The sequence below is a fragment of the Dermacentor silvarum genome, chromosome 3 (assembly GCF_013339745.2).
Source record: "Dermacentor silvarum isolate Dsil-2018 chromosome 3, BIME_Dsil_1.4, whole genome shotgun sequence".
NCBI classification, from domain to species: domain Eukaryota; kingdom Metazoa; phylum Arthropoda; class Arachnida; order Ixodida; family Ixodidae; genus Dermacentor; species Dermacentor silvarum.
Genome location: NC_051156.1, coordinates 159,526,633 through 159,538,087, shown reverse-complemented (window position 1 = coordinate 159,538,087; position 11,455 = coordinate 159,526,633). Strand labels below are relative to the sequence as shown.

Below are 11,455 nucleotides of genomic sequence, written 5' to 3'. Positions count from 1 at the left end.
TGAATTTACCAGTTTTTTGTCGAAAGAACAAGGCGTCAGTTACGGCAGAACCAGATCAAAGTGGAGCGCCCTTTCAGTCGACGAAAGCTGCTTCGCTATCTATTGTGCCAATAATGAGTGTAGAACCTTGCAGAAAATGCGCAAAAGAAGAGACGACAGTAACATCATCATGTGGTTTAACGCACCACTCGTTTACAGAGATTGCCGAAAAACACATCGGGAATAAGCTGCATCCGGCAACAAATGAAATAGAAAACGAAAAGAAGCCTCCAGCGTCCGTTAAAGACAAGTCTTTGCCAGATGATCGAATGGCTAGGCGGTGCCCAGACGACGGTCGATACGGCGAACCTTTGGTAGTCAACGCTCCTAACTTCCTTGCGCACTGTGGCATGCTGCTCAGTTCAGGGACGTTCTACACGCTTTTGGTGTCCTACGTCATGATTGAATACGTGGCCAATATGCACGAGATGACCATCGTGGAGTACGGAGTCGACAAGAACGTCGCCACGCTGAAGCAGTGCAATCAGCTGCAGACATTCAATGCAGTAGGCCAGTTGACGGGTCGTCTGGTCGTGCCGTTCCTCTCCGATAAGTTGTCGTTCAACAGGTGCGCGTTTACATCGGCCATCCTCGCCCTAACTGCGGCCTGCTTTGTTCTCACGGCTGCTGCAAACAATTACGTAACGCTAGCCTTACTTACGGTAGCTGCCGGCATATGCGAGGGGTACCTAATCTGCATCAGAGTTGTGCTAGCGGCCGAATACCTGGGTGTGGAAAGCATTGGTCTTTGCTTCGGCTTTGAAGGAATCTGCATGATGCCGGTTGCCTTCAGCGCTCCAGCTCTTATAGGTAAGCGTAGTTTTTCTTTGCTGAAGTCTGTACAATATTTTCCTGTATATAACGTACTTTTGCAGTGTTCTCTTGGTTATGTAAACATTAAGCGTGTTCTCTGAGTCTAGCTTCGGTTATTCACATGCAAGTATAGAAAGTGAATCGTGACTCTCATAGCTTCAGACACGCTCTGCGTAATAGCCCTAACTTTTCTTTTTTGTGAAACCGACTGTCATCTTTCACATTGCCTTTTGTTTTTAAGAAAGGTGATCTCACTGTAAGCCAGAGTTTCAACCAAACTGAATTACCTGATATTGTTTGTTACCTCATGTTTTTTTTTCAGCTGTTTTTGTCCACAATTAAGTTTGTGGCGAAGTGTGATATTTAATGGCACGCAAACCAAACTCACTTGTTCTATCAATCTCCCAATCACAACAAGAAATTATGATTTCCCCTTTGTACTTGTATCAACATATTTTGTCGAAGGCGTCCATGTTTCGAGCACGTTATGGTCAATCACTCTGTAGTGTGCCCGGCGTTTGTTCTTACAAAATACAACTTCCGCGAAAAGTGTGCTGTGGTTCAGAATGCACTGTGCAGGCAGCGTACGTGCAGTCGCGCTGAAATCGTTTTGAACTTCGGTCGCGGATTATTTACACAGCGAGCAAGCAACTCTAAGCTAAATGTACATATCTTAATAAACCGCACAAACATCATTTATCAAGTAGTAGAGGAATACGCTAAAGCTATGTCAGAGCGACTCCTCGGGAGCCAGAACACTTCTGGCGCGTTTAAAGTCTGCACCCAGTCTCAAATTACTGCACATGCTGGTTAAGTAGGCCACAGATGGTTGGAAATCTTTACATGACATAGTAATGGCAGGGACTGTGCAGCAATGTCCAAATATTTGTTAAGAGCAGTCTGCTGTACGAGTAGTCTGGTCAACTACATACCATATCTAAGCCTTCTGAACTGAGACAGAGACAGTTTGTTGTTGTGCTGACAGTCATTCTGGACTAGCTTAACAGCAAATTGCTATGAGTGGTCAAGTGGAACGTGCCTTGTGATTAACATAACGTTAGAAATTCCAGTCAGTGAACCGTAGTAATAAAAACCAGTAATGAAAGCTTCCATACAAAATATAGCGAACTGCACAGAAAGGAGTTGATTGGTAGCGAGAAAAATGTTACGTATTCAAGGTACATAGGACCTTTTGTGTCCATTTTTACGCTTCAGACGCGGAACACTTGAGTGGTTGATCATAGTTCACAAAACAGCGCACGTTCTTCCATGCGCGCTTTCTCGTGTACGGTGTGCAGTATACAGGGCCCTTTTTCATAAGTGGTGAGCCCAACACTTCTTTAAACATGAGGCAGCTAGCATATGTAACTATGAATGTGGAAATAAAGCACGTCATGGCCCACATAGCGCGTCTCATTACCAGAGGTAATGAAAAAGGGCCGCTTGCAAGAGTAATAAGGAAAAGTGGCACGCTTTGTACTTTCGCATAGGCCGTGGACTATGGCTTTATCTCCAGAGTTTTTGGCCGCTTAATGACATAAAACTATATTGATCGCTTACGGTAATCAGTATCGTAAGTTTCAGGCCTTTAGTTCATGACTTGCAAGTATGAATGCGGCACAGTAAAACAGCTGATGTTTAGGAATACACACCATCCATGCTATTCAATCCACCAGTAAGCCTAATGATAACATTTTAATAGGGCCTACTAGTTGACTCAATAACATGCATGTATATTGGTCACACATGCATTTGTTGCACCTTAGAGCAGGTGAGTCCTGAAATTGTAATTGTTAAGTTGTAAGCTATTTCATAAAGAGAAAGAACGCCAGATACAAAACTCGTCTTTCAGTTCTCGTTGATGGTATCTCGCAGAATTGCGCACATGTGTTACTGAAGGCGAATTCTTTATACGCTCGTATAGCGATTATGAAAAGATAATCATTATGCCCTTTCTTAATTCCCTCGTTTCATGAACGCCAGGAAACTAGCACTATACAGGCACCCGTTTTATTACACTAATGAATCTGTCCCCATATCGATGACGTAGCAGCTTGAAAGGTAAACGGCCGCACCACCACGAGGCTCCGCTGCTTGAAATACTGTAAATATGTTCCAGTGAATCGAGCTAGGCACGTGCTTGCAAGAATCCACTTATTTTGCTCATGGCTGTAAATGGGCAGAGAGAAAATTATGCATCGATTGGTACGGACATATAATGTGTCCTAGCCAACATAGGCCAAGCTCTAAAATATTGCTACGTGCTATTCGAGGTAGCGTCCACTTCGAAGCTCCGTCGTTAGGAGAAGTACCCCGCACATCCACTAAATAAACGTTACCTGGAAACGGAGTAGGGAAACAATTTACAAGGTACATTTACAAGCGGTAGCAAGCACTGGCGAACATGGAGACCAGACGACATCAAAATAAGCACGTCGTCGTTCTCAGGTCAGCCAGAGGCCGCCTATGGGTGCGTCCCACTACATCGAAGTGTGCGCACCATCTTCTTCGAATAGCAGGTAGCAATATTTAAGGCACGGCATACGAAGACGGCATCAACTTTGTTGACCAGCGTTTCCAGGCGTGCTGGAGCGGCTTACGTCGCTTTTAATGCGATTAGCATTGTTTGGAAATTTCTTTTGGAAAACTGGGAACAAACGCAAAAAAGACGAGAGACGGTGAAAGACAGGTGTGCTCATTCGCAACTGCATCATATATATATATATATATATATATATATATATATATATATATATATTATATATATATATATATATATATATATATATATATAAGAGACCAACGCGCATGCGTCAGACAATCTGAGAAAAAACAAGGAAATGTAGGCTACTATTCACCAATCATGGTGCAAAAGCTCACCGTCATGCAATATAATCGACGTTTTACTGATACATTTGTCAGCACTTTTCCTTATGTCTCTCAATGGTCAGTAGCGCATGCCTACTATTACTGCGGTACAAAATGATTCTTTTTCCAAAGAACGCCGGAACCCACACTGATCACAGTGTGCAGGCGAGAGCGTCAAGTGGGTTTGCGCTTATATCTTATATTAGCGTAACGCTGCGCGTTCGCCCTGTGTACCCGCACATGCTCTGGTACTGATAGACAACGGCATAGTGAACTTGGAACAAACGGCTTAGTTGTGCGTTACCGTGCAAACTTTTCTGAACCTGCTTCCTAGTCTCCTCTGCAACAAGGCTCAGAAAATACCAGCTTTGTTCTGAGAACAAAAAAAAAAAATCACGGACGATTACGATACTCCCTGACGCGAATTTTGAGCGCCGCTGTTACAGGGTCCTCTCAGCGGCGGAGCTCAGCCTCTGCTCGTGCAGCTCGTTTAGCAGCAGCGGTAGACGAAGCATTTCCACCGGTTGCGTCGCTCATTGTTCAGAAAGAACGCGTGAGTACAGGAACGCGCGGCTCGCAGGGAGCGCATTCTCTGGCTGCGGTGGCGGCGCAAGCGAAGTAGCGCATGCGCAGTGGGTCCGTAGCTCACGCCAGCGCCTTGTTTCCATATATGCTATCGGTGGACGCACACGCCGCATGCCTGGTCGCGCGCCGTGGAGCGCGCCTCGTGCGGCACTCCGCTTTCCTCCTCACCATTTCGCCATACTCTCCTACTCCGCTTACCTCATCATGCTTCGTCTGACAACTGCTCCTCGCGCTCTCTTCGCTATCGCCGGCTTTCATGCACCGCTGCGCTCCGCTTTCGTTCTATCATTCTTCGCTGTGCTCGTTCGCTCGGTTACGCCGAGAGACGCAGACGCTCAACGCAGGAACGGGCACCTAAGAGCATGCTCTCTTAAATGACGCCAACTTCGAACATTTTCTTACTTTCTTTAGGCCACGCAAAAACCCGCGCACATAAGGTACCACAGCAACTTTATCGCGCTTCTCTTTATTTCGTGCGGTCAGCTGCTGCTGCTGCTCTGCTTCAGATTTTATGTTACTTTGGTATGGTATGGCATGGAGAACTTTATTGAGTCCTGAAGGTCAACGCTGAGGTGACGCGGGCCGCTCCCACGTTGGGACTGTCAGGCCGAGCCCTTCAGCCACATCGCGGGCCTTCTGGACTGCCCGTAATTGGTCAGAGAGTGATTCACTTCGTAGCATTTGCCGCCACCATTCTTGTTCCTTGTCACAGTCTGCGAAGACCGCAGGGCACTGCCAAAGCTTGTGGTCAAGAGTAATGATGCCATTGCACTTATTACAATTGGTTTGAATTTCCCTCTCCGGATAGCTCCTGTTAATAAAATCTGGACTTGGGTATGTCCTTGTCTGTAGCAAACGTAATGTGACCGCTTGGGCTCTGCAAAGCTTACCGTGTGGCAATGGGTATTCTCGTCTGCATAAATAATAATGTTTCGTGATTTCGTTATATGTTAATAATCGATCCCTGGGTTCCCCATGTGAAGTGTAAGCTGCTCGGTCTTGAAGAGCACGGCTAGAAAGTCCTCGTGCTGCTTCATTTGCCACCTAATTGAGGTTTCTCCGAGTTCCATCCACCACCCCCAGATGTGCAGGAAACCAGCGAATTTCGATCCTCTCAGTGTTCACCTTGTCTAGTAACTTGGTTGCTATCCGTGTCACATATCCGTTAGTAAAGTTGCGTATGGCTGTTCTAGAGACGCTGTAAGTAAGTGTCCACCTATTTGCCCGGATGGCTAAGGCGATGGCTACTTGTTCTGCTACTGTTGGGTCCTTTGTATAGACGGTGATGGCATCCCGTATGTTACCTTCAGTGTCTACAACAACGGAGGTATACGCATCCTTATTTTTAACCCAGGCAGCGTCAACGAACACCGCCTGCTGCTTATGTTGATCTATGTCTTGAAGGAGTGCCTTGGCCCTTGCCTTCCGTCTCTCGAGGTTATGTGTCGGGTGCATGTTCCTAGGGAACGGGGTCGTCTTAATTTTTTCTCGTAGTCCCGCTTGCAATTCTGTTAATAATTCTCCTTTGTTGGTTTGGTTGTTACTTTCTACGCCTATTTCTTCAAGTAGCGCCCTTCCAGGTCGTGTCGTCATTAGTCTCTGTTGGTGGGCCACCTGTTGAGCCTCAGCTATCTCTTCTAGTGTGTTATGCAGCCCTAGGCGCAATAATCTATCATTGGCAGTGCTGATGGGAAGTCCTAGTGTAGCCTTTATAAGTCGTCTGATTAAAGCGTTTAGCGTGTTCTTATCAGCCTGTGTCCATTGTAGCATACCTGCGCCGTACGAGAAGTGGCAAAATGCGAATGCATGTACCAATCTTATGGCACTGTCTTCTACACAGAAGCCTAATGACTTCTTCTGACTTCTTAGAGATATGTTGTATCATCCTGCGATTAGATCCATTCGCTTCCAGGAGAAGGTCTAGCACCCTAATAGTCTCCACCTGCCTGATTGGCTCTCCATTCTTGGCGTATATGTCAATGCGGGGTTCTTCCTTTGGGATATATCCGTTCGGCTTGCGCCCACGCTTACTGCGCCGTAGTACCAATAGTTCTGATTTTTTAGCAGAGCAGTTCAGTCTCATACCCTCAAGTATGGTTTCCACCACATAAATGCTTTCCTGTAGTTTGGTCTCTGTTTGTCCCATATTACCTTCAGCACTCCAGATTGTTACATCATCTGCATATATTGCAAAGTGGATACCTTCAATCTACGCGAGACCTCGAGCCACTTTTGACATTGCCAAATTAAATAACATGGGAGATAGGACAGACCCTTGTGGTGTCCCACGATTCCCAAGTTCCAGGGTTGTCGATTGGAGTTCGCCTAACCTGAGACAAGCAGAACGGCAACCGAGAAAGGCTTTGACTATATTGTGCAATCGCTTACCCAATCCCATCTCCGAGAGGATATCCAATATGGCCTTGTGTCTGATGCGATCAAAGGCTTTTTCTACATCTAGGCCTAGGAGAGCTCTCGTATGTAGCGGGCTAGCAAGAATAAGGTGATGTTTGATCAAAAGCATTGCATCTTGAGTCGAAAGTCCAGGACGGAAACCGATCAGGTTATGCGGAAGAACATTTCTGTTCTCTACATACTTAGTCAGTCTATTAAGTATGACATGCTCCATGGTTTTGCTCAGACATGATGTTAGCGATATGGGTCTTAGGTTATCTAGATTGAGTTGCTTGCCTGGTTCGGGAATAAGAATTGTGTTAGCAATTCGCCATTCCTTCGGATAATCACCATTTTTCCAGAGTTCATTGAAATACTCAGTTAAATACGCTATAGAATCATCGTCCAGATTTTTCAGAAGCCTATTGGAAATGCCATCTGGACCGGCAGCGGATCTACTGTTGAGGTCGTACAGGGCTGCGCGAACTTCGCTTTCTGTGAAGTCTTGATCCATAAGCTCACAGTCTTCCCCTGTATATTCAGGCTGGTCTGTACTCTCATTCTTAGCTGCGAGCCGATCAAGAATGGCCTCGTCCGTTGTGTCCTGACTCGCACGATGGACGAGTCGTGCTACTGCTGTTCTCCTATTAGACTTCGTGTCGTTCTCATGAAGCAAATGTCTAAGTAAGTTCCAATTTCCACCTCGTTTAATTCGACCATCTATATAATTACAAAGCTCATCCCATTGTTGTTGCTGTAAATATCTGGAGTGTTCCTCAATCTCCCTATTCAACAATGCTATACGCTTCCTGAGTCTCCTGTTCAGCCGTTGCGTTTTCCATCTTTTTAACATAGATTGTTTGGCTTCAATCAAGTGCGCCAACCTACTGTCCATGATTTCGATATCCTCCTCAGTAGTAATATCCTTCGTTGCCGCCTTTACATCTTCCCTGAGCTGAGTGGTCCAAGTTTGGAGTGTTTTCTTTTGTCCTGTCTCTGTCTCAGCTCTGCTTTTCCTTGCTTTCCGAAAAAAAGATCCCAGTCAATGTAGTTAAAGTGCTTTATCTCATTACTGGGTGTTTCCAATACTATTTGTAATATGTAATGATCACTACCCAGGTCAATATTGGAATTATTCCAGCCAGCGTTCACTAAATTTGATACAAAAGTAAGGTCTGGGGTGGAGTCCCTGCACGTAGATGTACCACACCTAGTGGGATAAGCTGGGTCAGTGATGAGGGAGAGATTAAGATCTGTAGCAAGGTGCCAGAGTCCATCCCCTTAGTACTCCAGCGATATCCCCAGGTTTGATGTGGGGCGTTGAAATCCCCTCCAATAATGAGTGGAGCGTGCTTAGTAACAGCCATAGTCTTATTAAGAAGTGCCCTGAAACTTTGTTTCATGTCGCTAGGGCTGCTGTAAACATTGAGACAAAAGAGGCTTTGCGGTTTGCCTCTATTCCTTTTCAAAATTATTTCCACAAGTAAGTATTCTAATTTGTTTAGTCCAAGGCGCAAATCATGTTCTATGAATGGTATTTTCTTATCTACGAGCGTGGCTAGCCCCCTACCCGGCTCTTTGCCCCTGCATGTCGCTTTGTATCCGGATAGGCTGATCCCATCCGCCAAGGTTTCCTGCAGCATAATTATTTTTGGTTTATCTGGAGATGTTTTTATCAACTGCATGAGAGGTGCTTTTTTGTGATGAAATCCTCGGCAATTCCACTGCCACACGGTAAAGCTCCCCCTGCTAGCCATTGCTTATAGAACCCGCGTTACTGCTACCCGCTAGAGTACGCTTCGTAGAACTCCCCGACGCACCAGGGAGCGATCTGACGCTTTCTGCTTCTGAGGATAGGTATTCGGCGTCCTCGCCTTGCGCTTCTACTTTTGAGAGCCGCTTTTCTGTCGTCACTCTCCATTTCCATAACTTATCAACTTTGAAGGTAGTTCTATCTGTGGCATCTCTAAGTTGTTTAATCGCCTCCTTGATCTCTTCCAAAGCAGAGCACACTGTCGTTTCTACTGGGCTTATTGCCCGCTTTTTTGGAGCTGGTGAATTTTCTTCTTCCTGACTGTTGTCATTATTCACCGGTTTGGCTATTGCTACTTTTGTGGAGCTAGTCTGCGAGTTCTTGCGAAGTTCTACAACCTGCTTTGTAAGTTCTTCATTTGCCTTTCTCAGATATGTTACTTCTTTGATCAGCTGTTCTATCCTGGCATCATTATCTCCGACCGGCTGCCCCGCACCGCTCTCTGCAGCCCTCACAGTACCTTTCACTTTGTCGGCCCAGGCTGTTCCAGATGTCGTCTTGTCGCAAGGCGTCTGCTTTCCTCCTTCAAAGCGCACCTGCACTTCACGTGATCTGGAGCGGCTTGTGCCCTTCGACGGCGAGCGGCGTCTTGACCGTGTGGGGCTCCTTGAGCGCGAGCGCTCCTTGGCGCCCGTTTGGGCATCCCATTGCAGCTCAGCTGATGTCGCCCTCGATGCAGATCTGTTGCGTTCTCGTCGTCGAATTCGCACCACGTATGGAATTTGGTACCGCTCTTGGCAAGCCTTGTCTCCAGTTGGGTGGTCCCCTCCACAGAATTTGCAGTTAGGCACACACGTGTGATTGTCCTCCGGGTTTTGAGCTCCACATCCTATGCACTGAACCACGTCCGGTGTTGGACATACATCTGATCTATGTCTATCTGACATAATTGGGTACCTTGAGCCCATCAAACAAAACAATGACCGAGCCAGTCGATTTAATACGTTTGGCTGCCAATGCCAGTGGGTTAAAGTCATGCACAATGTTCTTCGTTATCGTGGCCTGATTGTCTCTGAGGTCAACTCTCCGAATCACCCCTTTACACGTGGTGTGCGGAGCTGTCTCGTAGGCGTTAACTTCATATTCGGTTTCCACTATAATGATTGACTTGATTCGTACATACCTGGCAGCATGACTGGGATCTGGTGTACTGACCACCACGATGTTTTGCGTGAAGTTAGGGCAAACGACATCCTCGCGGGCCTGTTCTGGAGTCAGGCCCGATGCTTCAATAACCGCCACACCTATCGCTGTGGTGCTAACTTTGCTCAAGTTGAGACCTCCTCGGGGGCGGATGACGATCTTGCTGTGCTCCTGCGGCAATTGGGGCATCCTTGATGCCTTGACAATACGGTTCTTGAACGTAGTGGTTGTAGGTCCCTTGTTCTTGCTGTTGTTGCCTTGCTCTTGCTGGCTGTGCGGCATTGTTTTCCCATCACCAGAAATCCTTCGGGTGGAGCGAGATTTTCGGCTTGTCACAATTTGCCAGCCTAGATCTTCCTCATTCTCTTTTAATCCGGTGGCGTCTTCGTCTTCCATGCGCGTTTCCGCCATTGCGGCCCGGTGGGGCCAGTAGGCCTACTTGGGCCTTGCTAGCCGCACACGTTCGATGCACCAAGAAAGGTCATTAAAAGTCCAAAAATAGAAGTCCCACCTTAAAGTAAGGTGCCCGCCAATTCCTGGTGACTTCACAAATCCAGTGATGTACTTGAATCCGTGATGGTGGTAAAGACGGCTGCACAAACATTCAAAAACGAGGGAGCCGATGTGAGGGACGTCCGCACCTTGGCTTCTTCTTCTTCGCCGATCTTGTTACTTTGGTACAAGCAGACAATATTGCACGGTAAACTCCAAGCCTAAGCATCTCTCCCCTAAGGATTTTTAGAATCAGCCGTACTTCCAGCAGGATGAAAGCTTTCGATAACAACCAGATAATCATGAACATAACAGAAGATATTTCGAACAACACCACTGGTATCAGAATCAACGAAATGGTCTACTTGGTTAAAAAAAATAGCGCCTAAGTGCAGGTGCCACTTAGGACAGGAGTCTAATTGTCAATCTTTACGTGGCTATATATGCAGTCGCGCACTCACTGGTTACCTAAATGACAGATATTTGCCAGCTGGCTCGTGTTCAAGCCAGAGCATTGTTATTTTAACAAGCATTTTTCTGTTATAGGCTTCTTCCGCGACAAGCTAGGGTCGTACGATAGGTTTTATTGGATGCTGGGAGCGATGAAACTTCTGCCAGCATTTCTCGTAGGCGGTATCGCCGTGGCTGACAGGCTACGTAAAAAATCATGGAACATCGACCATGGGCGCAAGCGGTGAAAAGGTATTGCCATTCTCCTGTAAAACTACAGGGAAAAAAAGGTTCTTTCTTTAAAGGCTGCTTCTTGGACGCAGGTGGCCATGCTGTGAGCCTGCTGATTGGCTTTCAAAGAAGATAATCAACAGCGGCCGACGTTCTTTATATGATTTTCCAAATAGTTATGTGCACTGTAGAAATAAAGACTCAGGGTCAGAGATGTCCACGGTTCGCTATGTCATGGCTCGGCATGGCCTGAGCCCGACTTTACGAGTTGGAATGAAGACAGGTCGCAAAGGCTTGTCCCGCTGTATTGGCAATGACAAACGGCGTGCGGCGAGTTAGCATGCCGCTAACGTGGACGTGAACTCGGCGCTTCTCGGCTACCCGCTGTTGCTGCGGTGCCGGCGCGTGTTATGCGAAGCGTGCCGCTATAGACCCTGTGTTGCGCGCACGTATGGAAAGGCCAACACTGTCGCACTCTGTTCGCGCAGCTAATGAGACCGCTAAGCATGACTGTGTTGGAACACGAGCGATTTGGCACTTGCGTTGCGGGCTGTAATTACCTATGCGAAAGCGCGCACAAGCGAGCAACACGGCGAGGACGAGCAGGGAGCGCGCGTACCTGCTAGC

General features: G+C 46.9%; 1 protein-coding gene across 1 annotated transcript; it reads left to right on the top strand.

Moving 5' to 3' along the window:
• The first annotated feature begins 246 nt into the window (after positions 1–246).
• On the top strand, positions 247–11,087 carry LOC125944558 (monocarboxylate transporter 10-like). Its single transcript, XM_049665058.1, has 3 exons — positions 247–849; positions 10,694–10,849; positions 10,921–11,087. Exons 1-2 carry the CDS (start codon positions 309–311, stop codon positions 10,843–10,845), a joined length of 693 nt encoding a protein of 230 aa, XP_049521015.1. The 5' UTR covers positions 247–308; the 3' UTR covers positions 10,846–10,849; positions 10,921–11,087.
• The last annotated feature ends 368 nt before the right edge of the window (positions 11,088–11,455 follow it).